This window comes from Oncorhynchus nerka, linkage group LG4 (genome assembly GCF_034236695.1).
Source record: "Oncorhynchus nerka isolate Pitt River linkage group LG4, Oner_Uvic_2.0, whole genome shotgun sequence".
NCBI lineage: Eukaryota > Metazoa > Chordata > Actinopteri > Salmoniformes > Salmonidae > Oncorhynchus > Oncorhynchus nerka.
Genome location: NC_088399.1, coordinates 39981117 through 40007516, shown reverse-complemented (window position 1 = coordinate 40007516; position 26400 = coordinate 39981117). Strand labels below are relative to the sequence as shown.

At 44.4% G+C, this 26400-nt stretch overlaps 1 protein-coding gene across 5 annotated transcripts in view; it reads left to right on the top strand.

Moving 5' to 3' along the window:
- The window catches only part of depdc5 (DEP domain containing 5, GATOR1 subcomplex subunit), a 32709-nt gene that overhangs the window by 1364 nt on the left and 4945 nt on the right, over positions 1–26400 (top strand). The window contains exons 8-38 of one of the 5 annotated variants that reach the window (XM_029653385.2): positions 123–192; positions 320–398; positions 575–636; positions 982–1051; positions 1149–1221; positions 1386–1489; positions 1597–1671; positions 1783–1917; positions 3382–3443; positions 4865–4938; positions 5128–5197; positions 5291–5327; positions 5426–5543; positions 5638–5870; positions 6021–6221; positions 9161–9296; positions 9398–9501; positions 9647–9706; positions 11071–11254; positions 11713–11873; positions 12102–12222; positions 12318–12485; positions 13656–13893; positions 14069–14202; positions 14329–14428; positions 14775–14837; positions 23131–23261; positions 23384–23464; positions 23766–23898; positions 24020–24128; positions 24499–24738. In XM_029653385.2, coding sequence (XP_029509245.1) covers positions 123–192; positions 320–398; positions 575–636; positions 982–1051; positions 1149–1221; positions 1386–1489; positions 1597–1671; positions 1783–1917; positions 3382–3443; positions 4865–4938; positions 5128–5197; positions 5291–5327; positions 5426–5543; positions 5638–5870; positions 6021–6221; positions 9161–9296; positions 9398–9501; positions 9647–9706; positions 11071–11254; positions 11713–11873; positions 12102–12222; positions 12318–12485; positions 13656–13893; positions 14069–14202; positions 14329–14428; positions 14775–14837; positions 23131–23261; positions 23384–23464; positions 23766–23898; positions 24020–24128; positions 24499–24738 — 3626 coding nt within the window. The remainder of the gene's footprint in view (positions 1–122; positions 193–319; positions 399–574; positions 637–981; positions 1052–1148; positions 1222–1385; positions 1490–1596; positions 1672–1782; positions 1918–3381; positions 3444–4864; positions 4939–5127; positions 5198–5290; positions 5328–5425; positions 5544–5637; positions 5871–6020; positions 6222–9160; positions 9297–9397; positions 9502–9646; positions 9707–11070; positions 11255–11712; positions 11874–12101; positions 12223–12317; positions 12486–13655; positions 13894–14068; positions 14203–14328; positions 14429–14774; positions 14838–23130; positions 23262–23383; positions 23465–23765; positions 23899–24019; positions 24129–24498; positions 24739–26400) is intronic. The other 4 variants (XM_029653398.2, XM_029653390.2, XM_029653400.2 and 1 more) reach the window with 4 other exon arrangements.

Here is a 26400-nt window from a genome sequence, read left to right as displayed (position 1 = left end):
GTATGCAATACCATTCTTAACATATTAATAATAATAAATATGTTATTTCATGTGTAAATATGTTTTATGTTATTATGTCCCTTACTGTCCCTTACGTTGTATCCTGTCTCTGTTACCCTCAGAGCACAGGCCAGTGAGTTATGGGTGAAAGGAGAGAAGGTCACTTGTGGCTACATCAGTGAAGACACCAGGGTAAGCAATGTCACTTTCAAAAGTAACTGTCTATTAAGATATTGCAGGACACTGTATGTAGTTACTAAATATGTTCTCCAGTCTCCCTACGATAGAGTGCCTTTCATATTTGTGGTGTTTAATGCAGGTGGTGTTCAGGTCGACCTCTGCCATGGTGTACATCTTCATCCAGATGAGCTGTGAAATGTGGGACTTTGATATCTACGGTTAGTTTCTCTTCTATCCCAGGTTATCAGGTGTTGGTATTGTTGAGTGTGTGAGATTGAGGCTGTGTTTCTTCTGTCTTGAGTGAGTGAGTGGGTGGTTTACAGAGATTGGCATTGAGCAGTGAGCCCTGTAGTTTGTCAATGAGGAGGAAAATAAAGTTTTCATTTGTTTTCAGGGGATCTCTACTTTGAGAAAGCAGTCAGTGGTTTTTTGTCTGATCTTTTTGCCAAATGGAAGGTTTGTGACTTACGTTCTGTGTTACACTTGCAATGCTTAAACCATTAATTAAACTTAATCAACACATTTCTAGGCATTAAACCAGGAGTGGGCAACTCCAGTCCTCAAGGGCCTGATTGGTGTCACACTTGTTCTCCATCCCTAGCAAACACAGCTGATTTAATAAAATTGCATTTTAAACTGAAGATCATGGTTAGGTGATTATTGGAGTTGGGTGTGTTAGCTGGGACTGGGGCAAAACTGTGACACCAATCAGGCCCCCGAGGACTGGAATTGCCCACCCCTGCATTAAACAATGCCGTTCTAAAGGTATTTATCCGAGTGAGATTTTGTTGACTTTTTCAGGAGAGGTATTGCAGCCATGAAGTGACAGTGGTGCTTTTCTCACGTACTTTCTACAACGCTAAAACCTTGGGTGAGCCCTTTTATTTCTGTTTTCATGAGACATCAGGAATATCACATGCTAGCTATTATTAGATTAAATGTTCTGTTTTTCTTCCCATCTTCTGTAGAGGAGTTTCCTGAGATATTGAGAGGTTCCATCAGACAGGACCACGAGGGCCGTTTCTATGAAGATTTCTATAGGTTTACTGTCTTCCAGCCTCATTGTCTATTTCAATTATATTTTCACAATGTCCGTTTTTGTATGTCTACTTATTTCTAGTTTTAGTTACCAGTTGGAACTTTTTTCCTCCTCTGTCAACGGTCTGACTGACTCATGGTGTTTCTCTTGTGTTGTGTCTCTGTAGGGTAGTGGCTCAGACTGAGAGACGTGATGAGTGGACCTCTCTACTGGTCACCATCAAGAAGCTCTTCATCCAGTATCCTGTCTTGGTGCGGCTAAAAGAAGCGGGTAATGAATCAGACACAACTTTGTACATTTAACGTCATGAGCAGGGCACTTGAACGTTAACATATTATGTATGTTTACTTGTGTACATGTGGTTATTTTTGTGATAGTTGGTTTCCCCTCCGGCCATAACTCTACTGCTGCTCAGGGGAATTACCTTGAGGCCATTAACCTGTCTTTCAACGGTGAGTGCGTCATCTACTCATTATTTTGTGTGATTCTCAGTGTTCATATTGAGCCACATATTATCTTGTCTCCTTATGACTTTCAAAAATACGGTCCTGTGCCTTTTACAGTCTTTGACAAGCACTACATCAACCGCAACTTTGACCGCACCGGTCAGATGTCTGTGGTCATCACCCCGGGGGTGGGCGTGTTTGAAGTGGACCGACTGCTCATGATCCTAACCAAGCAGCGCATGATTGACAATGGTGGGTAGTTATAACAACAGTAATAGGATGAACAGTCATATGCAGTGCCTTCGGAAAGTATTCAGATCCCTTAACTTTTTCCACACTTCGCTATGTTACAGCCTTATTTTAATCCTCAGCAATCTACACACAATACCCCATAATGACAAAGTGAAAACAGGTTTGGAAGTGTTTTGCTAATTTATACGACGAAAAAAAACAACACACAAACGTATTTACGTAAGTATTCAGACCCTTTGCTATGCTACTCGAAATTGAGCCCAGGTGCATCCTGTTTCCATTGATCATCCTTGAGATGTTTCTACAACTTGATTGGAGTCCATCTGTGGTAAATTGAATTGATTGGACATGATTTGGGAAGGCACACACCTGTCTATATAAGGTCCCACAATTGACAGTGCATGTCAGAGCAAAAACTAAGCTCCGAGACAGGATTGTGTCTAGGCTCAGGTACCAAAGCATTTCTGCAGCATTGAAGGTCCCCAAGAACACAGTTCTTTATGGTAGAGTGGCCAGACGGAAGCCACTCCTCAGTAAAAGGCACATGACAGCCCGCTTGGAGTTTGCCAAAAGGCACCTAAAGGACTCTCAGACCATAAGAAACAAGATTCTCCGGTCTGATGAAACCAAGATTCAACTCTTTGGCCTGAATGCCAAGCGTCACGTCTGGAGGAAACCTGACACCATCCCCATGGTGAAGCATAGTGGTGGCAGCATCAGGCTGTGGGGGTGTTTTTCAGAGGCAGGGACTGAGAGACTAGTCAGGATCGAGGAAAAGATGAAAGGAGCAAATTACAGAGATCCTTGTTGAAAACCTGCTCCAGAGTGCTCAGGACCTTAGAATGGGCTGAAGGTTCACCTTCCAACAGGACAATGACCCTAAGCACACAGCCAAGACAATGCAGGAGTGGCTTTAGGACAAGTTTCTGAATGTCCTTGAGTGGCCCAGCCAGTGGCCGGACTTGAACCTGATCAAACATCTCTGGAGAGACCCGAAAATAGCTGTGCAGCGACGCTCCCCAACCAACCTGACAGAGCTTGAGAGGGTCTGCAGAGAAGAATGGGAGAAACTCCCCAAATAAAGGTGTGCCTGGCTTGTAGCGTCATACCCAAGAAGATTCGTTGCTGTAATTGATGCCAAAGGTGCTTCCACAAAGTACTGAGTAAAGGGTCTGACTACTTATGTAAATGTGATATTTCTGTTTTTTATTTTTTTAAATAAATTTGTGAAAATGTATTAAAAACCTGCTTTTGCTTTGTCATTATGGGATATTGGATGTAGATTAATGAAAGAAAAAACATGTAATCAATTTTAGAACAAGGCTGTAACCTAACAAAATGTGGAATGAGTCAAGGGGTCTGAATACTTTCCGAAAGCACTGTACATTGTTGATGCTCATAAATGATTTGCTATTAGGTGATAGGACGAAAGTGACTTTTCTGACATTTGTTTTCCTTTGCCAGGTATCGGTGTAGACTTGGTGTGTATGGGAGAGCAGCCACTTCATGCAGTGCCTCTATTTAAGGTGAGATGGACCGAACCCAAATATAAGCTCAGAGGTTAAAGTTCTCCATCACTGCAACGGATTTCTGTAATATGGATGACGCATGAGGGTTTTAGTAAACAATTGTATTTTCTATTATTATTATTATTTATTTTTAAAGCTCCAGCCACACTTGAACATCTAAAACTAGAAAGTTTGGAGAAATTATAACGGCCCTATATGTTTTCAAATAATTGCCATTTTTCTGGCCCGCAAATAAATTCTGACAAAGAAATCTGTCGTAAAAAAATCTGTGCGACCCTCCCAATGTTGCCCTCGAGCCAAAAAGTTTGCCTGAGATGGACTTACGTTTCAGTCATGGATACATTTTTTTCTTGAAACCCTGGAAATGCCTCAATCCTCATTATGACCAAATGATTTGGACTCGAGTCGATGTGCAGCAGACCTGTTTTAACGGCTTTGTGGAAGGGGAACAAAAAGTTACTTTGGCGGTGACCTCATCTATTTGAAAACAGATCCTCAAAAATGACTACTTTTTAAAATGATTTAAATACAGATCTCAGAAAGTGACTACTTTTAAAAAAATAAGCAGAAGGCAGTTTTGGGATATTTAGTTTCCTTTCAAAACATAATAGCCATATTTTGTTACTTTTAGCATTCTCATTAACATTTAACATTTAACTGTCCTTGTGCCTGTTTTAATAAAAATCTCATTACGTTTTGAGCAACATTTTATTAGCATACATAATACTTTGGTCAATGCATTTGAATTGCATTGCAATGAGCTGAGTTTTGTAACTACTGTACACAAGGCATAGTTACTGTTCCTTATTCCAATTATGTAATAACTCCATTATTATAAAGCAGTTTCCAAAGTCCTATATAACAACTTCGCTTTTTTAATAATCACTAAGTTACTACACATGTATAAGAACTTGATGTCAAGTGTTACTGTATTACCTTACTAATTTACTTTTGTCAATCATTTTGAAGCTGCTAAAATGGTCTACTCTAATGTTGAGGTGATTCCATGTCCTCCATGTATTTAATTCTAGGCTATAGGCTATATTAATATCTATGAGCCATCCGAACCATGTGTTTTATTATATTCAGACTAATTCAACTAACTGTTGTAGTTTTCAAATAACTTTCATATTTTCAAATAGCTTAAAATATGATTTGGTTTTCTGAGACCTGTATTTGAATATCAAAGAAAATAGCTGCCTTTTAGTTGAAACTGTATATAAATTATATTTGACTTTGAGTATTTGAAGAGTTGGTATTTTCAAATAAACTACAAAATATAACTATTTTCTTCCCGGGTTTGATGTGCAGATACAGAATGTCTGTTATTGCTACCGTTTTCTGAGGTATGATTTTCTACTATATGTCACCGTCTTTGTATTGGATTATTACTGTATTTTCCCTGTGATGTTGACAAGCTGCACAACAGGACAGTGCCTGGAGACTCACGACTGGGTGATGACTACAACCTGCCCCACTGGATCAACCACAGGTAAGACCAGACAGACACAGCTTCTGGATAGAGATGGAGGAGGACAGAGGAAGGGTAATATGGGTAAGCGAGGTTAATATATTTCAGGATGGGAGACTGTTGAATATTCCTGGTGAAGAAATGAATGGGTTTTAGAGGAAGGAAGGGATGTTTTTCTAATGTTATCTCTTTCTGTTACCATGACCACAGCTTTTACACATCCAAAAGCCAGAACTCCTGCAGCTGCTTCACTCCTCGCATCAAGCTGGCAGGACGCAAGGTACATATATAGACCTAATCCAGATGCAGCCAATATTTTGAATTTGGCTTACAGCTCACCTGTCATTTATTTTCTCCATTTGTTTACTTTTAGCTCCATGCAGAAAAATTCAAGAACAACAAAGAGCACAGTAAGAGAGGATGTGTTTATTGATTAAACCCCCCTGCGATGAACTATCATTCTCTTTTCTTCTCTAACAAACTGTGCCTCTTCTTCATTGCCTCTCAGCTCTTGGGGCTCCGAAGGACGAGAACAGCCTTCCCATCCAGGTGGATTACGATGCCCATGATGCACAGGTGTTCAGACTCCCCGGGCCGTCCCGAGCCCAGAGGAGCACCAACTTCAGGTGCCGCTCAAACACAGCCACACATTTATTGCACACTTCCAATAAATAGAGTTAAGAGTAAGGTTAGGAGTAACTCAGTGTGACGGTCTTCTAGGGTGGTCCGAGAGAGGGAAGTGAGTGGAAGGAGAAGCTGGGGGTCTGCGGATGTGAGTGGGGTTCTAGGGGGCGGTGTGTCCCCCCCTGTCCGCTCTTGTGGGCCTGACGAGCAGCGGAGCCTGGCCTCTGATGACAGCCTGGGCAGGGTGTCCAACATCCTGCTGATCCCCCGTCTGCCCCCAGCCCAGTACGGAGAGGTCAGCAGCTCCCTGGGCTACACCAGCACCAGAGGTACCAGGAATAAACCCCTTGTATGAGTGATTAGTGTGATGTTTAATCGTGAGGGTGTGGTATCGATTCATGTGCTGAGTAGCCATAAGTGTTTATTTCAACTGTGCTAATGTCTCTGTCTGTCTCTCTGTGTCTGTCTCTCTCTCTCAGAGTTGTTGGAGAAGATGATGGAATCTCAGCGGGACTCCAGTGCTCCAGGGAGGTTCACGGTGGGGAGTGCTGAGTCCACCCTCCATGTGCGCCCAGGGGGCTACACCCCTCAGAGGGCCCTCATTAACCCCTTTGCCCCCTCACGCATGCCCATGAAGCTCACCTCCAACCGCAGGCGCTGGATGCACACCTTCCCTGTGGGTGAGGACACAAACACACACACACACACCATCATCCACTTAGAATTAAACACAGACTGAAACCCGCTAGTTGAAACTTTTTCTGTGTCTCAGAATCCGCATCAGCCAATTAAAATCTTTCACGTAGTTCTCGTGATAGAACGCTGAATGTTAGCTTTTCCCTTAAAATAACATGGCACACTTAGCTCTGTTCTGACAACACCATCTGGGCATGATTGTTTTCTGTAATTCTGCCTCGACCAATTACAAATGTTGACGTAGTTGGACGTGATATAATTTTTGTCATAAGAGTGTCCGTAACAGAGGTCAAACGGCAACATCTGCTAATCAAACACGCAAAATGTCAACTGGATGATTAGCTCACAGTGTAGCGAGCCTCCTGGTCATTTTAGCTGTTTGCGGCAAGTTCGAATCCCGGGTGAGAGACGGTATGTTTTTCCTTTGAAATGTAGAATTACATTTATTGTGTGTTGCGAAGGGAAGTGCATCCAACACATTGAAAATGAAGATTAAGAATACATTTAATAAGGAGCTGTATCTTTCTTCAGTCTTGTAGACAAGCTCTGCTAATAATCAAGTGCATTATTTGAATCGAGCATCGAGGACCAGCAGTGAAATGTTTTGTCCTTTAGCAAAAAAGCTTGGATGTGAGGGAGCCTCGAACCCGCGGTTACTGTACCCTGCAAATTCACTGTTTAGCGGCGTATGCCACCTGGCAGTGATTGTAGTGGAGGTACATGACAGCTATTTGACAAGACCATGAGGCTCTTTGATGGACGATAAACTCAAATGTTGTATAGACCGCCTTGATCTTTTTCCCGTAAAAGCATATAAATGTTTGTAAAACGGATAAGGAAAAACGTGGGGTTTTGTCATTTTAAATTTTTAAATTTTAAATTTTATTCTAACGTTAGTATCTACAGTGGGGCAAAAAAGTATTTAGTCAGCCACCAATTGTGCATGTTCTCCCACTTAAAAAGATGAGGCCTGTAATTTTCATCATAGGTACACTTCAACTATGACAGGCAAAATTAGAAAAAAAAATCCAGAAAATCACATTGTAGGATTTTTAATGAATTTATTAGCAAATTATGGTGGAAAATAAACTTTTGTTATTGACCAAATACTTATCTCAATACTTTGTCATATACCATTTGTTGGCAATGACAGAGGTCAAACGTTTTCTGTAAGTCTTCACGGTTTTCACACACTGTTGCTGGTATTTTGGCCCATTCCTCCATGCAGATCTCCTCTAGAGCAGTGATGTTTTGGGGCTGTTGCTGGGCAACACAGACTTTCAACTCCCTCCAAAGATTTTATATGTGGTTGAGATCTGGAGACTGGCTAGGCCACTCCAGGACCTTGAAATGCTTCTTACGAAGCCACTCCTTCGTTGCCCGGGTGGTGTGTTTGGGATCATTGTCATGCTGAAAGACCCAGCCACGTTTCATCTTCAATGCCCTTGCTGATCAAAGGAGGTTTTCATTCCAATTCTCACGATACATGGCCCAATTAATTCTTTCCTTTACACGGATCAGTCGTCCTGGTCCCTTTGCAGAAAAACAGCCCCAAAGCATGATGTCTCCACCCCCATGCGTCACAGTAGGTATGGTGTTCTTTGGATGCAACTCAGCATTCTTTGTCCTCCAAACACGACGAGTTGAGTTTATTTTGGTTTCATCTGACCATATGACATTCTCCCAATCTTCTTCTGGATCATCCAAATGCTCTCTAGCAAACTTCAGACGGGCCTGGACATGTACTGGCTTAAGCAGGGGGACACGTCTGGCACTGCAGGATTTGAGTCCCTGGCGGCGTAGTGTGTTACTGATGGTAGGCTTTGTTACTTTGGTCCCAGCTCTCTGCAGGTCATTCACTAGGTCCCCCCGTGTGGTTCTGGGATTTTTGCTCACCGTACTTGTGATCATTTTGACCCCACGGGGTGAGATCTTGCATGGAGCCCCAGATCGAGGGAGATTATCAGTGGTCTTGTATGTCTTTCATTTCCTAATAATTGCTCCCACAGTTGATTTCTTCAAACCAAGCTGCTTACCTATTGCAGATTCAGTCTTCCCAGCCTGGTGCAGGTCTACAATTTTGTTTCTGGTGTCCTTTGACATCTCTTTGGTCTTGGCCATAGTGGAGTTTGGAGTGTGACTGTTTGAGGTTGTGGACAGGTGTCTTTTATACTGATAACAAGTTCAAACAGGTGCCATTAATACAGGTAATGAGTGGAGGACAGAGGAGCCTCTTAAAGAAGAAGTTACAGGTCTGTGAGAGCCAGAAATCTTGCTTGTTTGTAGGTGGCCAAATACTTATTTTTCCACGATAATTTGCAAATAAATTCATTAAAAATCCTTCAATGTGATTTTCTGGATTTTTTTTTTCATTTTGTCTGTCATAGTTGAAGTGTACCTATGATGAAAATTACAGGCCTCTCTCATCTTTTTAAGTGGGAGAACTTGCACAATTGGTGGCTGACTAAATACTTTTTTGCCCCACTGTAAGTCAAGGATGTATCATGAAATATTGACACACTACACTTATGACCGACCAAGTGAAACAAAAGTCACATTTGGAGGTTTCAAGTATCTCTGGTGGCCAAGTTAACCAATTTTAAGAAATGCCGTTGGGTTGGTGGATATATAGTCTAAGATCTTTGATAGGCTGATGTGGAATTTGTTACAGGAAATAATCACTGCCACCTGGTTAGGTTAGCATAGGGCTAAATGTGCGAGGTTATGTAATGGGAACAGCTAACATGTAGCATTTTAGCACGTCCAACTACATTGACGATTCTAATTGGCTGATGCTCATTTTGAGACAAAAATACAAAATAGAAGTATCAGTCTACCACAAGCACAGGGCAGTCATGATGCTACAGGTACAATGCGTACGTTCCACGAGGAACGTAATTAATGTGTCATGGATGTGTTCCAGGTCCGTCAGGAGAGGCCATCCAGATCCACCACCAGACCAGACAGAACATGGCTGAATTGCAGGGCAGCGAGCAGAGAGACCCCGCCCACACCTCCGCCGAGCTCCTGGAACTGGCCTATCACGAGGCCACTGGCAGGTTAGACACGCCCCAGGGGGAAGGTCATGCCTCTTTCTTTAAATGTAATTATAGTTGTCTATTGATTATTCTCCCCCCCCCCCCGTGGACTGTGTGTTCAGACGGACAGCCTCAGAGAGACGACAGGCAGGAGAAAATGGGCTGTACTCCAGCGGAGGGATGGAGGAGTATATTCATGGCAGCCCAGCCAGCAGCAACAGCACTGGTACACACACACACACACTAGTGCATCTGACTCACTATATAAGCATTGTATACATCACACACAAACCCTGCCAACTATCTTTTCTCTTAATGTTGTGTGGTTGATGGTCACGCTGTTGGTTTTAATGCTGACAATGTTTGTGCAGGAACACCGGTAAACCGTGGCTCCTCGTTGGAGGACTTTTCCTCTGGCAGTCCGGATCCAAGTGAGTCTGTGCTGCCCTAAGAAAGAAAACACACTCACTACACAGACACACTTGACACAGTCACACACGTCATGTACACAATATCCTATCAGTTTGGTTGTGAATATTGCCTGACAGCCGAACTGATAATTGGAATAAGCCCTCACATGATGAAATGAGAGCTTATTCAGCTGAACCCCTGATTGGCTGAATCCTCCGTTTGGTGTCTGTCTGTGAGGGAAAGACTAGGGTTCATAAAGGGTCACACATTTTTGGGTCATGCATTTACCTCTCCTCTCTCTAATGTCCTTCTCTCTACCTCTGAGTATCTCTCACTTCCATTCTTTATCTTCCAGCTTCTCTAGCTCTTTCTCCATTTTCTCCCTCAGGCTTTTACACCTCTCTCCTCAATGTATCTCCTATCTTTTACTCTATCATACATAATAATATTAGAGTCTCTGCTCTCAAGTGTATGTGCTTAATTAGCCTCTTCCAGGTATTTGTGTGTGTGTGTGTGTGTGTGTGTGTGTGTGTGTGTGTGTGACTCCTGACTGTCTGCATGGGTGGCCGGTGGCCTAGCGGTTATGAGCGTTGGACCAGTAACCGGAAGGTTCGAGCTGACTAGGTGACAAATATGTCTGTGCCCTTGAGCAAGGCACTTAACCCTAATTGCTCTGGATAAGAGCGTCTGCTAAATGACTAAAATGTAAACGCATGAGTTTCTGTCCATTTTTCTGTGGCATGTGTAGTGTGTTTGTTTTGCATGTACTGTGTGTGTATATATAACATATATGTGTGTGTGTGTTTGTATGAGCCATATATGCGTGCATGTTGTAATCACACTGCTGATGAGATCACTGCTTATCACATGCTTATCACATCATCACAGATTGCCAGGTCGATTGTCACAGAGCCTCAATCTCCTGCATGTGTTGATCAGAGCTCCACTTCTGTCAGTGACACTGGAATCATCATCATCAGGTGTAATGAAGGCAATGAGAATAACCCTCTGCTCTTTTTTTCCTTCCCCCTCTTTTCTCTCTCTCTTTCTCTACTTTTTATTTTTGTTTGTTTCTGTCTGTCGTTGGCTGTGTTTTTCCCGCGCCACTCTTTTTATCATTCCAACCTGTATCTTTGGTCCACACTTTCCCCTCCTACTTTATCAACCACCTCTGCACACCTTCCTTTCATTCCAAATGTATTTCTCTTTTGCTTGTCCTTTTCCTATTTCCTTACCTCCTCCTCATCCACAAAATGCACCCTGTTGGGTGGTATGTGTGTTTTCCACGGGGCACTTGTTTGTTTGTGTCTGTCTCTGTGTATGTATGTATGTATGGTATTTTTGTCTGGTTGGCTCCGTGTGTGTGGCGGGGGTTCCCCTGAAGCCCTGCTGCTGTCTGCCCCCCCGACAGTGCCTAGCTTCTGTTGCACGGTGGGGGTAGACTGGAAGTCTCTGACCACACCCGCCTGTCTGCCTCTCACCACTGACTACTTCCCTGAATGGCAGACCCTGCAGAACGACTACACTGAGGGCTGCTACGACCTGCTGCCACACACTGACCTGGAGAGGTACAGGAAACATGTTTGTTTTACTATCCTTGTGGGAGCCAAACAATTGATTCCCATTCAAAATCCTATTTTCCCTAACCTCAAACCTATCCCCTAACTGTAAGCCTAATTGGAACCCTAATCCTAAAATAGCCTTTTCCTTGTGGGGACTGGTGAAATGTCCCCACTTGTCCAAATTTTCTACTGGTCAAAACAAGGATAGTAAAACCAAAAATACACACAGACACGCTGTAGAACAACTACACTGAGGGCTGGTACAACATGCTGCGACACACTAACCTGGAGGGGTAGAAAATGTAACACGGGGAGTACACACCTCACGTAGTATACAAAATGACTACTGCAGCACTGACTGACTGCATGGTCTACTGAGAAATATATAGCAACTAATTGATCAACAGGTACATGCAACTGTTTCAGATGCTCCACCCCTCTCACCCTGTCTCTCTCTGTCTCAGGCGGGATGATGAGGCCCCGGTGATGAGTGCCCCTCAGGTGTTTGAGGAGTTTATCTGTCAGCGGCTGATGCAGGGCTACCAGATCATTGTCCAACCTAACAAAAGGAAACCCCAGCCTGCTGTGGCCCCGCCCCTCAGCAGTAGTCCACTCTACACCAGAGGTGTTCTATACTGTCTCTGTCCGGGCGTGTGGCTCAGCTCTGACACAGTTACCTAATAACACCACAGTCACAGTTAGCTACTGACTGACACTGTTAACTTAGAGAGGCTAATGAGTCTGTTATACGGCATATTGACTTGCATAATTGAATCATTTGGTAAATTACAGTAATCTCAGTTTGGACCAAGTGCAGTCATGTACCCTCTGTCTTTCTCGTCCTCCTTCTCAGGGCTGGTCTCTCGACGCAGGCCAGAAGAGGAGGAGAGTCTGTACTGGCTCAGTATGGGCCGTACCTTCCATAAAGTCTGCCTGAAGGATAAAATCATCACTGTTACCCGCTACCTTCCGAAGTAAGTCTCCAGCATTACATTAGATCCATACTCCCAGCTAATCATCAGACTGTACTGTTTGCATGTCACTTACCTGTAGAGTGTGTGTGTGTCAGGTACCCGTATGAGTCGGCCCAGATCCAGTACACCTACAGTCTGTGTCCCCCTCACTCTGACGCCCACTTCCTGTCCTGCTGGGTGGAGTTTGGTCACGAGAGACTGGAGGAGTACAAGTGGAACTACCTGGACCAGTACATCTGCTCTGCTGGCTCTGAGGACTTCAGGTACCTATGCTCAGCAAACACACAGTTACATACGGAGCCATGTTCAGCCCCAGGGAAGGTTTTAACACATTAATTTGGACCCCTTTCTGTTGTAAAAGAGTTTGCCATAGCCAGCACTGAGTGTACAGAGTCAACTATACTGAACAGAAATATAAATGCAACACAAGGTAATCAGTCAATTGAAATAAATGTATTAGGCCCTAATCTATAGATTTCACATGACTGGGCAGGGGTGCAGCCATGTTTGGGCCTGGCAGGGCATAGGTCCACCCACTTGGGAGCCAGGCTCACCCACTGGGGAGAAATATGTTTGTCCCCACAAAAGGGCTTTATTACAGACATAAATACTCCTCAGTTTTATCAGCTGTCCGGGTGGCTGGTCTCAGATGATCCCACAGGTTATGAAACTAGATGTGAAGGTCCTGGGGTGGTGTGGTTACACGTGGTCTGAGGTTGTGAGGCTGGTTGGACGTACTGCCAAATTCTCAAACGACGTTGGAAGCAGCTTATGGTAGAGAAATTAACATTAAATTATCTGACAACAGCTCTAGTGGACATTCCTGCAGTCAGCATGCCAATTGCACTCTCCTTCAAAATTTAAGTAATCTGTGGAATTGTGTTTGACAAAACTGCACATTTTAGAGTGGCGTTTTAATGTCCCCAGCACAAGGTGCACCTGTGTAATGATCATGCTGTTTAATCATCTTCTTGATATGCTTGGCATAGGACAAATGCTCATTAACAGGAATGTAAACTAATTTGTGCACAACATTTGAAAGTTAAGATTTCAGTGTGTGTGGAACATTTCTGGGATTTTTTATTTCACCTCGTGAAACATGTAACCAACACGAGTGGCGCAGCAGTCAAAGGGACTGCATCTTAATCCTTGAGGTTTCACTACAGACACCCTGGTTCGATTCCAGGCTGTATCACATCCGGCCGTGATTGGGAGTCCCATAGGGCGGCGCACAATTGGCCCAGCGCTGTCCGGGTTTGCCCGGGGTAGGCCGTCATTGTAAATAAGAATTTGTACTTAACTGGCTTGCCTAGTTAAATAAAGGTTAAATGTAAAAAATGTACGTGTTGCATTTATATTTTTGTTCAGTATGTATGTATGTATGTATGTCACACTTCCAAATAACTCTTATTTCTACTGGCCGTGTGCCATAGTTTGATAGACTCTCTGAAGTTCTGGCGGACCCGCTTCCTGCTGCTGCCGGCCGGGGGGGCTAGACGTGTGGCGGACGGGGAGGGGCACTGGGACGTTTACGGGGAGGGAGTGGGCACGGTGGCGGGCAGAGAGGGCATGACGGGCACCGGGGACTGGGCCCTGCTGGATGGCTTCATCCGCTTCCTGGAGGGACTCAACCGCATCCGCAGACGCCACCGCTCTGACAGGATCATCAGGGTAACACTCTAAAACACTGTCTTACTCATTTCAGAAGACTAAAAAAACTGCAGTCTTGCAAACCCAGCTAAGAGAGAAACTGACTGCCAGGAACAATGATCCTATGCCAATGTTGTTGTCTTGAGCTGTTTTAAGGTTCCTGTTGTACTGTCTTCCCCTCTCATTCTGTCTGTAGAAAGGACCGGCGATGAAGGGTTTGCAGGTGACTGGTCCTCTCTCTGCCTACCCTCCGGAGCCTGTAGCGCCCCCTCTGGGCAAGAAAGGCACCTCCGCTTTATCAGCTCTCCTGGAGTTGGAGCAGAACCAAAAGTGAGTGTAGTTGTCCTGTCTGTGTCCTTTCAATGGAACCTTGTGTGTTTCCAAATTATTAGAAGCACAGGGTATCTGACATTGATGCTACCGTTCTTACAATGAGGATGCATTTCCTGTCTGCAGGACTCTAGAGGAGCAGCAACAACAGGGGAAACCCTCAGCTGCCACCAGTGAGTCTTCCACTGTCACCATGACCACTACATATGTGGACAGCCCTCGCAAGGTGGGTGTCTTTGTGTGGTTTTGGGAAGGAACACAATGATCAAGGGCTTTCTGTCTTGGGTGAAAGGGATCTCAATTTCTGGCCTGGGTAAAAGGGATCTCAATTTCTGGCCTGGGTTAAAGGGAGCTCAATTGGGGCGTTTTGGTTGAGGGCATTCTTTGTTGTTGGTGTGTATGGAATGTTGGTTTGCCGTTTTATAGGGTTTATCTTTGCTTCCTTATTATGGGGTTTCGCTTTGCTTTTGTTTCCTTCTCTCCTTCCCCAACTTTCTCTCCTTGCCTTCTTTTCCTGTTGATGGACTTTGGGTTTTTCGTCCTGTGGTGTATCCCTCTTCCTATGCTAACAGGATGCTGCCTTCATTTTGGATTTTATACGTAGCCCTCGTTCCTCCTACATCTATCACACACAGGTCAGTAACTAGGGGCACTGGATGCCGCTGCATCTGTTAGAGTAGAAGTGTGTGTGTTGTCCTGTTTTAAGTTTTAATGTCACATGCACAAGTACAGTGAAATGCCTTTCTTGCAATCTCAAAACCCAACTTTGCAATAATCATTAACAATGTAAAACTTGAAAAAAAGTGAGAAATAAGAATAAGCAATATGAAATACACAAAGTAGTAAGCCTACTATATACAGTACCAGTCACAAGTTTGGACACAGCTACTCGTTCAAGGGTTTTTCTTTTCTTTTACTATTTTCTACATTGTAGAATAATAGTGGTCATCAAAACTATGAAATAACACATATGGAATCATGTAGTAACCAAAAATGTGTTAAACAAATCTAAATATATTTTCTTCAAAGTAGCTACCCTTTGCATTGATGACAACTTTGCAATGGTCACTCTTGGCATTCCCTCAATTATCTTCACCTGGAATGCTTTTCCAACATCTTTAAGGAGTTCCCACATATGCTGAGCACTTGTTGGCAGCTTTTCCTTCACTCCGTGGTCCAAGTCATCCCAAACCATCTCAATTGGGTTGAGGTCGGGTGATTGTGAAGGCCAGGTCATCTGATGCAGCACTTCATCACTCTCATTCTTGGTGAAATAGCCCTTACACAGCCTGGAGGTGTGTTGGGTCATTGTCCTGTTGAAAAACAAATGATAGTCCCACTAAGCGCAAACCAGATAGGATGGTGTATCGCTAAAGAATGCTGTGGTAGCCATTCTTGTTAAGTGTGCCTTGAATTCTAAATTAATCACATACGGTGTCACCAACAAAGCACCCCCACACCATACCTCCTCCTCCATGCTTCACGGTGGGAACCACGCATGTGGAGATCATCCGCTCACCCTACTCTGCGTCTCACAAAGACACGGCGGTTGGAACCAAAAATCTCAAATTTGGACTCATCAGACCAAAGGACAGATTTCCACCAGTCTAATGTCCATTGCTCGTGTTTCTTGGCCCAAGATAGTATTTTTTAAATGATTGGTATCCTTTAGTAGTGTTTTTTTTTTCTCCAGAAATTCGATCATGAAGGCCTGATTCACGTCTCCTCTGAGCAGTTGATGTTGCGATGTGTATGTTTCTTGAACTCTGTGAAGCATTTATTTGGGCTGCAGTCTGAGGTGCAGTTATTCTAATGAATTTATCCTCTGCAGCAGTGGTAACTCTGGGTTTTCCTTTCCTGTGGCAGTCCTCATGAGAGCCAGTTTCATCATGGCGCTTGATGGTTTTAGCGACTGCACTTGAAGAAAGTTAAAAGTTAATTTTGCGGATTGACTGACCTTCATGTCTTGAAGTAATGATGGACTGTCGTTTCTATATGCTTATTTGAGGTGTTCTTGCCATTATATGGACATAGGCATATTTGGTAAAAGACCATCTTCTGTATACCGCCCCTACCTTGTCACAACACAACTAATTGGCTCAAACGCATTAAGGAAAGAAATTCCACAAATTAACTTTTAACAAGGCACACCTATTTGAAATGCATTCCAAGTGACTAAATCAAATCAAATGTATTTATATAGCCCTTCGTACATCAGCTGATATCTCAAAGTGCTGTACAGAAACCCAGCCTAAAACCCCAAACAGCAAGCAATGCAGGTGTAGAAGCACGGTGGCTAGGAAAAACTCCCTAGAAAGGCCAAAACCTAGGAAGAAACCTAGAGAGGAACCAGGCTATGTGGGGTGGCCAGTCCTCTTCTGGCTGTGCCGGGTGGAGATTATAACAGAACATGGCCAAGATGTTAAAATGTTCATAAATGACCAGCATGGTCGAATAATAATAAGGCAGAACAGTTGAAACTGGAGCAGCAGCACGGCCAGGTGGACTGGGGACAGCAAGGAGTCATCATGTCAGGTAGTCCTGGGGCATGGTCCTAGGGCTCAGGTCAGTTGAAACTGGAGCAGCAGCACGGCCAGGTGGACTGGGGACAGCAAGGAGTCACCATGCCAGGTAGTCCTGGGGCATGGTCCTAGGGCTCAGGTCCTCAGAGAGAGAGAAAGAAAGAGAGAATTAGAGAACGCACACTTAGATTTACACAGGACACCGAATAGGACAGGAGAAGTACTCCAGATATAACAAACTGACCCTAGCCCCCCGACACATAAACTACTGCAGCATAAATACTGGAGGCTGAGACAGGAGGGGTCAGGAGACACTGTGGCCCCATCCGAGGACACCCCCGGACAGGGCCAAACAGGAAGGATATAACCCCACCCACTTTGCCAAAGCACAGCCCCACACCACTAGAGGGATATCTTCAACCACCAACTTACCATCCTGAGACAAGGCTGAGTATAGCCCACAAAGATCTCCGCCATGGCACAACCCAAGGGGGGGCGCCAACCCAGACAGGATGACCACATGACTACCTCATGAAGCTGGTTGAGAGAATGGCAAGAGTGTGCAAAGCTGGAATCAAGGCAAAGGTTGGCTACTTTGAATAATCTCAAATGTAAAATATATATAGATTTGTTTAACCCTTTTTTGGTTACTACATGATTCCATATGTGTTATTTCTTAGTTTGGATGCCTTCACTATTATTCTACAATGTAGAAAATATTTTTTTTAAATATGAAAAACCCTGGAATAAGTAGGTGTGTCCAAATTTTTTGACTGGTACTGTACATTAAATATTAAAAAGTCCAATGCCATATTTACAGTGCAGCCGGAAAGTATTCAGACCCCTTGACTTTTTATACATTTTAAGTTACAGCCTCATTCTGAAATTGATTAAATTGTTTCTTTTCCCCCATCAATTAACACACAATAGCCCATAATAACAAACCAAAAACTTTTTTTTTTTTATGTTTGCAAATGGGGGAAAAAAAGACATTTACTTTAGTATTCAGACCCTTTACTCAGTACTTTGTTGAAGCAACTTTGGCAGCGATTACTGCCTTGAGTATTCTTGGGTATGGAGCTTCAAGCTTGGCACACCTGTTTTTGGGGAGTTTCTCCCATTCTTCTCTGCAGATCTTCTCAAGCTCTGTCAGGTAGGGTGGGGAGTGTCGCTGCACAGCTATTTTCAGGGGTCTCCAGAGATGTTAGATCGGGTTCCGACTAGTCCGGGCTCCGACTAGGCCACTCAATGACATTCAGAGACTTGTCCCCAAGCCACTCCTTTGTCGCTACACAGCTATTTTCAGCTCTCTCCAGAGATGTTTGATCGGGTTCAAGTCTGGGTTCTGGCTGGGCCACTCAAGGACATTGAGACTTGTCCCGAAGCCACTCCTGCGTTGTCTTGGCTGTGTGCTTAGGGTCGTCGTCCTGTTGGAAGATGAACCTTTGCCCCAGTCTGAGGTCCTGAGCGCTCTGGAGCAGGTTTTCATCAAATCAAATGTTATGTCACCTGTGCCAAATACCTTACAGTGAAATGCTTACTTTACAAGCCCTTAACCAACAATGCAGTTCAAGAAATAAGAGTTAAGAAAATATTTAATAAATAAACTAAAGTAAAAATATATCAAATTAACATAAGATATTTACATAACATTAACGAGGCTATATATAGGAGGTACCGGTACCAAGTCAATGTGTGGGGGTACAGGTTAGTCGAGGTAATTTGTTAAGTGATTATGTATAGATAATAAACAGCGAGTAGCAGCAGTGTAAAAACAAGGGGGGTCAATGTAAGTAGTCAGTGTGGCCTTTTGATGAATTGTTCAGCAGTCTTATGGCTTGGGGGTAGAAGCTGTTAAGGAGCCTTTTGGTCCTAGACTTGGTGCTCCGGTACCGCTTGCCGTGCGGTAGCAGAAAAAACAGCCTATGACTTTGGTAACTGGAATCTCTGACAATTTTATGGGCTTTCCTCTGACGCCGCCTATTATATAAACTCAGGGGGGCGTCCTCACTGACAACTGCGTTTTATTTTTTTATGTAAATATGTGTATTAACATAAGATTCAACAACTGAGACTTAAACTGAACAAGTTCCACAGACATGACACTAACAGAAATGGAATAATGTGTCCCTGAACAAAAGGGGGGGTGTCAAAATCATAAGTTACAGTCAGTATCTGGTGTGGCCACCAGCTGAAAGTACTGCCGTCCATCTCCTCCTCATGGACTGCACCAGATTTGCCAGTTCTTGCTGTGAGATGTTACCCCACTCTTCCACCAAGGCACCTGCAATTTTCTGGACATTTCTGGGGGGAATGGTCCTAGCCCTCACCCTCAGATACAACAGTTACCAGATGTGCTCAATGGGATTGAGATCCAGGCTATTCGCTGGCCATGGCAGAACACAATGACATTCCTGTCTTGCAGGAAATCACATACGCAACGAGCAGTATAGCTGGGGGCATTGTCATGCTGGAGGGTCATGTCAGTATGAGCCTGCAGGAAGGGTACCACATCAGGGAGGAGGATGTCTTCCCTGTAACACACAGTGTTGAGATTGCCTGCAATGACAACAAGCTCAGTCCGATGATGCTGTGACACACCGGCCCAGACCATGATGGACCTTCCACCTCCAAATCGATCCCGTTCCAGAGTACAGGCCTCGGTGTAAAGCTCATTCCTTTGATGATAAACTTGAATCTGACCTTCACTCCTGGTGAGACAAAACCCTGACCCGCCATTGAAGAGCACTTTTTGCCAGTCCTGTCTGGTCCAGCGACGGTGGGTTTGTGCCCATAGGCAACGTTGTTGCCGGTGATGTCTGGTGAGAACCTGCCTTACAACAGGCCTACAAGCCCTCAGTCAAGCCTCACTTAGCCCATTGCGGACAGTCAGCACTGATGGAGGGATTGTGCGTTCCTGGTGTAATTCGGGCAGTTGTTGTTGCCATCCTGTACCTGTCCCGCAGGTGTGATGATCGGATGTACCGATCCTGTGCAGGTGTTGTTACACGTGGTCTGCCACTGCGAGGACGGTCGACTGTCCGTCCTGTCCCCTGTAGCGCCTGTCTCTTAGGCGTCTCACTGTACGGACATTGCAGTTTATTGCCCTGGCCACGTCTGCAGTCCTCATGCCTCCTTGCAGCATGCATAAGGCACGTTCACGCAGATGAGCAGGGACCCTGGGCATCTTTCTTTTGGTGTTTTTCAGAGTCCGTAGAAAGGCCTCTTTAGTGTCCTAAGTTTTCATAACTATGACCTTAATTGCCTACCGTCTGTAAGCTGTTAGTGTCTTAGCGACCGTTCCACAGGTGCATGTTCATTAATTGTTTATGGTTCATTGAACAAGCATGGGAAACGGTGTTTCAACTCTTTACAATGACGATCTGTGAAGTTATTTGGATTTTTACAAATTATCTTTGTACGACAGGGTCCTTCTTTTGCTGAATTTAGGTCCTGGGTGGCAGTAAGCTTGGCCCCAGTGATGTACTGAGCCATACGCAATGCCCTCTGCAGCACCTTACGGTCAGATGTCGGTGATGCTCTCTGCAGCTGTTTCAGTCTCCTGAGGGGGAAAGGTGTTGTCGTGCCCTCTTCACAACTGTCTTGGTATGTTTGAACCATAATAGTTTGTCGGTGATGTAGACACCAAGTAAGTTGAAACTCTCAACCCGCTCCACTTCAGCCCCTTTAATGTTAATTGGGGCCTGTTCGGCCCTCCTTTTCCTATAGTCCACAATCAGCTCCTTTCTCTTGCCCACATTGCGGGAGAAGTTGTTGTCCTGGCACCACACTGCCAGGTCTCATTGTTGTCGGTGATCAGGCCTTCCACTGTGTTGTCAGCAAACTTAATGATGGTGTTGGAGTCATGAGTAAACATGGAGTACAGGAGGGGACTAAGTATGCACCCTTGAGGGGCCTCGGTGTTGAGGATAAGCGTGGCAAATGTGTTGTTGCCTACACTTACCACCTGGGGGCGACCCATCAGGAAGTCCAGGATCCAGTTGCAGAGGGAGGTGTTCAGTCCCAGGTTTCTTAGCTTAGTGATGAGCTTTGGTGGCACTATGGTGTTGAAAGCTGAGCTGTAGTTAATGAACAGCATTCTCACATAGGTGTTCTTTTTGCCAAGGTGGGAAAGAGCAGTGTGGATTGAGATTGCGTCATCTGTGGATCTGTTGGTGTGCTATGCGAATTGGAGTGGGTCTAGTGTTTCTGGCATGATGGTGTTGTGAGCCATGCCCAGCCTTTCAAAGCACTTCATGGCTACCGACGTGAGTGCTACGGGGCAGTAATAATTTAGGCAAGTTACCTTTGCTTTCTTGGGCACAGGGACTATGGTGGTCTGTTTGAAACTTGTAGGTATTACAGACTCGGTTAGGGAGAGGTTGAAAATATCAGTGAAGACACTTGCCAATTGGTTTGCGCATGCTTTGAGGATACATCCTGGTAATCCGTCTGGCCCCGCAGCTTTGAATGTTGAAAGGTCTAGCTCACATCAGCTACGGAGAGTGTGTTCACGTAGTCGTCTGGAATAGCTGGTGCTCTCATGCATGCTTCAGTGTTACTTGCCTCTTTGCGAGCAAAAAAGGCATTTAGCTTGTCTGGTTGGCTCACTTCACTGGGCAGCTCGCGGCTAGGTTTCCCTTTGTAGTCATAATAGTTTTCAAGCCCAGCCACATCCAACGAGCGTCAGAGCCGGTGTAGTAGGATTCAATCTTAATCCTGTATTGATGCTTTGCCTGTTTGATGGTTCATCTGAGGGCATAGCGGGATTTCTTATAAGCATCCGGATTAGTGTCCCGCTCTTTGAAAGCGGCAGGATGTTGCCTGTAATCAAGGATCTCTCTGTACTATGCTCCTTTCATCTTTGCCTCGATCCTGACTAGTCTCCCAGGCCCTGCCACTGAAAAAGATCCCCACAGCATGATGCTGCTACCATCATGCTTCACCGTAGGGACGGTGCCAGGTTTCCTTCAGATGTGACTCTTGGCATTCAGGCCAAAGAGTTGAATCTTGGTTTCATCAGACCAGAGAATCTAGTTTCTCATGGTCTGAGAGTCCTTCAGGTGTGTTTTGGTAAACTCCAAGCGGGCTGTCATGTGCCTTTTACTGAGATGTGGCTTCCGTCTGGCCAGTCTACCATATAGTCCTAATTGGTGGAGTGCTGCAGAGATGGTTGTCCTTCTGGAAGGTTCTACCATCTCCACAGAGGAAGTCTGGAGCTCTGTCAGAGTGACCATCGGGTTCTTGGTCACCTCCCCGACGAAGGCCCGTCTCCCCCGATTGCTCAGTTTGGCTGGGCGGCCAGCTCTAGGAAGAGTCTTAGTGCTTCCAAACTTCTTCCATTTAAAAATGATGGCGGCCACTGTGTTCTTGGGGACTTTCAATGATGCTGCAGAATGATTTGGTACCCTTCCCCAGATCTGTACCTCGACACAATCATGTCTCAGAGCTCTATGGACAATTCCTTCCACAATATGGCTTGGTTTTTGCTCTGGCATGCACTGTCAACTGTGGGAGCTTATATAGACAGCTATGTGTCTTTCCAAATAATGTCCAATCAATTGAATTTACCACAGGTGGACTCCATCTCAAGGATGTTCAATGGACACAGGATGCACCTGAGCTCAATTTTGAGTCTAATAGCAAAGGGTCTGAATACGTAGGTAAATAACGTATTTCTGTGTTTTGTTTTTAATACATTTGAAAAAAATTCTAAAATCCTGTTTTTGCTTCGTCATTATGGGTTATTGTTTGTAGATTGATGAGGGAAAAAATATTTAATCAATTTTAAAATAAGGCTGTAACATAACAAAATGTGAAATAATTCAAGTGGCCTGAATGCACTGTACAGTGATACTGGCGTGATGAAGGTAGATATGTATTGGGGTAAGGGGACTAGGCATCAGGATAATAGATAAACAGAGTAGCAGCAGACATGTGAGTGGGTGTGCGGGTTTGTAGAGTCAGTGTAAATGTATGTGCATATTATGTGTGTGTGAGCAAATGATGGAGTGGGTGTGTGTGTTGGAATGACAGTGTGTAAGTTTATGTAGGGCCCTGTGCGTGTGCACATTCATAGGTCAATAAAGATACAAGGTAAACTCAGTCCTTGTAGCTATTTTGTTAACTTGCATCCTGCACTGTCCTTCTGGCATGAAATCTGCATGTCTGCATGTGTCTACCATAGACACATCATTGTTGTTTGTGAAGAGACCACACATTACACTAGTACCTGGCAGATTTAAGCCAAGTCAACCAAGGTAATGTATCTCAGATGCGAGTTATCCTCTTCAGTATCTAACTATCATGAGACCAGAGGTGATTGATATGTAATGAAATACATAGAAGGCAGCATAGTGACGGCCTGAGATTGACTTCATTCTAACTTATGGTGATTGGCCTGTAGGTTTCTACAGATCCTGCTGAAGGAGGGGCCACAGACAAAGGTGGTCAGGTAGGGGCTGGGGTGGTGGCGACCGGTGGGGCTGCAGCCCAGGCAACAGGGGATACAGGACCCAGCTTAGCCACAGAAACCAGGTGAGGAAAGAAATATTGTTTTTCAGATGTATAGTGTTCAAAATGTTTCTAATTGGAAAGTGTTATGTTAACGATGATGACATTAGTCATAGTTAACCAGACTTATGTCTGTGAGTTTACAGTGGACAGTCTGGTACTGGAGCCTTATGTTTGTCCTCATCCTCCACCCTGATGGAAATACTAGAGGCCATCAAACACCCCACGTAAGAGAGTGTGTGTGTTGTGTGTGTGTGTGTGTGTTTACAAGGATAGTAAAACCAGGAAAATTCCGACAAGTGGGGACATTTCGCCGGTCCCCAAAGAGAAAAAAAAAAGCTTTTTTAGGCTTAGAATTAAGGTTAGGAGAGTGGAAATCAATTGTTTTGTCCCCACAAGGATGTTAAAACATGTGTGTGTTGGCGTGCACCACAACACATACCTCAAGTGTTTTAGTTGTGGTTTGTTGTTGTCCCTGCAGTTAGATGGGTGTGTTTGAGCTTCTGTTCTGTTATGTGATATATATAGAACAGGTGTGCAGCTTCTACCTGAGCAGAAGGGCCTGCCCCCTAACTGCTTCATCAGTGCTGAGATCGTCCATTGGCTGGTCAACAACGTAGAGGGTGTGGCCACACAAGGCATGGCTGTCGACATCATGCAGGTAGGTATATGTTTATCTGGTTTTGTTAAAGCATGTGCCGGATACACACTGTATGTAGTGAAGCCAGCATTTGTGTGTTTGTGTTTTTAACGGTGTTGCTGTGTCCCCTGTGTTTCTGTAGAAGATGCTGGATGAGGGCCTGGTTACCCATGCATCGGGGGATGCCATGAGGACCTTTGTCTATGGCTTCTACTTCTACAGGATAGTGGCAGAGAAAGACGGTGAGCGAGGTTAGAGCGACACGTAGTCTGCACAAAGCTAATCTGAAAACGTATCATTTTTAAAAAATGTTGGTTTGCTCTCCTAGGACAAGGTAGTCCTCCATGCTGCCCACCAGACATGGGGTCAATTCCATTTCAATTCCAGCCAATTCAGGAAGTGCACTGAAATTCTAATTCTTTTTGCTTTTCAATGCAGCAAATTTGGAATTTGGTTTACTTTCTGAATAGTAATAGAATTGACCCCAACCCTGCCTGCTCCACACACTGACTTCTTTCCAGTCATTGATTCTCAGTCATATTGATTGTTCTCATTTCGAGAACAACTAACCAGACTCAATAATAACCATACAACTATCTCTCCATCTCTACTGTACTCCAGGCCCTACATCCCAGCTGCCCCCTCCTGTGGCACAGGGCTGGTCAACGGCAGCCCTGGAGGACTTTGCCCTGTTTCAGAGGAAGTGGTTTGAGGTGGCTTTCGTCCTGGAGGAGCGTCGAACTTGTGACCTCCCGGCCTTCCTTCTGCCCTGGCTGCCCAGCCGGCCCGCCTCCTATGCAAGTAGGCACAGCTCCTTCAGCCGCAGCTTTGGAGGACGCAGCCAGGCCGCAGCACTGCTAGGTACACACAGGCTGCTCCTCCCCCAGAGCTGAGCCTCAGCCCACCCACCTTAACCCCACCCCAAAATGGGCATCTCCCCCCACAATCAGAATGAGCATGCCTCCCCCGTCCCTTCCAGTCAGACACACACCCTGGAACAGGCCCTCAGGGGTTTGGGAGGGAGGGTCCCATAGCAGGTGTCACACAGAGCCACCAGACAAGATTCCTGCATGCCTCTGTATGCAAATATGAAGTGGTGCTAACTTGGTCATCAGATTGGGACATGGTTGGTTGAGATCCGGTTAGACATTTTTCCATTAACTTGGTTTGTATTGTTGACAATAAGTTCCCAAAAATCATTAGCAACTTGTTAAAAGCTGATCTCTAACTTACCATTCCATAACTGAGGAGCTTCTATTCTAGTTGATTGAGGCATTCAGGGAACTTACAAACATCCATCAAAACCATCAAACTCACTAATTTATTCTTAGGTTTGAATAATTGGCCTATGATTCATTATATACTAATGCCAATTTGACTCATTAAGTACTTTCCATGACTTGAATTTCTCACCATCACAATGTTGCTCTCACATCATTGAATCAATGACTTGCCATCTGAACTAATAATTATTTACATTTACATTTAAGTCATTTATTATCCTGGTGACATTGTTCCTTCTGTGTGACACAAGGCATTGGACCTCAGTACCCATCCCCCATACGGGCAGCAACAGGGCTGCATGTGATTGCTGGTGATCTATCTACTCCAGCTTGCAGAGCTTGGGTTGGTGGCACACCTAAACCTCTTCCCATTCGCATCCCAACCCCCTCTGCCTCCAATTGGAGCTTGAATTGGCATGTCAGTATGTAAAGTACAGTACATATTACATCTAATGGTAGTACTCGTGCCACTGTTGACTGATTTGAAAACAACTCCATCCAATCAGATCGCTGATGGATGTGATTTGCATCTACTTCTTCCAATTAGAGCAGTAATCGGTGTGGTAGTTCTCTTTTCCGTCCAATTAGAGAACTAGTTGGTGTGGTAGTGTTTAGTGCATGCTGTGGTAGCAGTGGCTGTGTACAGTAGTGCAGTGGTGTGCAGTGCACTGTCCTCTTTGCTTTCTGTCTCTATACTGTTTAATGCGTTTCATCTATAAAATGTTGTGAGAATGTTAATGCGTTTAGGGATTCTTGACCAATCCTTCTTTCTCTGTCTCACTGTGATTTTTCTAACTGTGATTTGATGCTGTTTATGCTGCCACTTGATGCTATTTATGCTGTTTATGCTGCCACTTTCGAAGTGCATTTCGAAGAATATCACTTCTAAATGACTCATGCTTAGTTCAACTGTCATACCCCATGAGAACCCAAAATATAAGCTTGTTTTGTAAAAAACACTGTATAGCCTCAAAATATGGTTGAAACTATCATTTGTATATCTTGGATGGTCAATCCTTGCATCCATAGTTCTATCTATTCATTTGAGAGTGGTTACATTTCTCCAGGCCCATCCCTCAGCTTTTTCCAAAGCAGGGTGACCTCTTTGTAATTGTTTCAAATAAGGATTGCCCCTTTAAATTACTGATGCGTTTGGAATTGATTTCTGGTTTATATAAACCAGCTTATTGCCATGAAAATGTCTAACACTGGGAGAGAAACACCTCCAACTGTAGGCTAT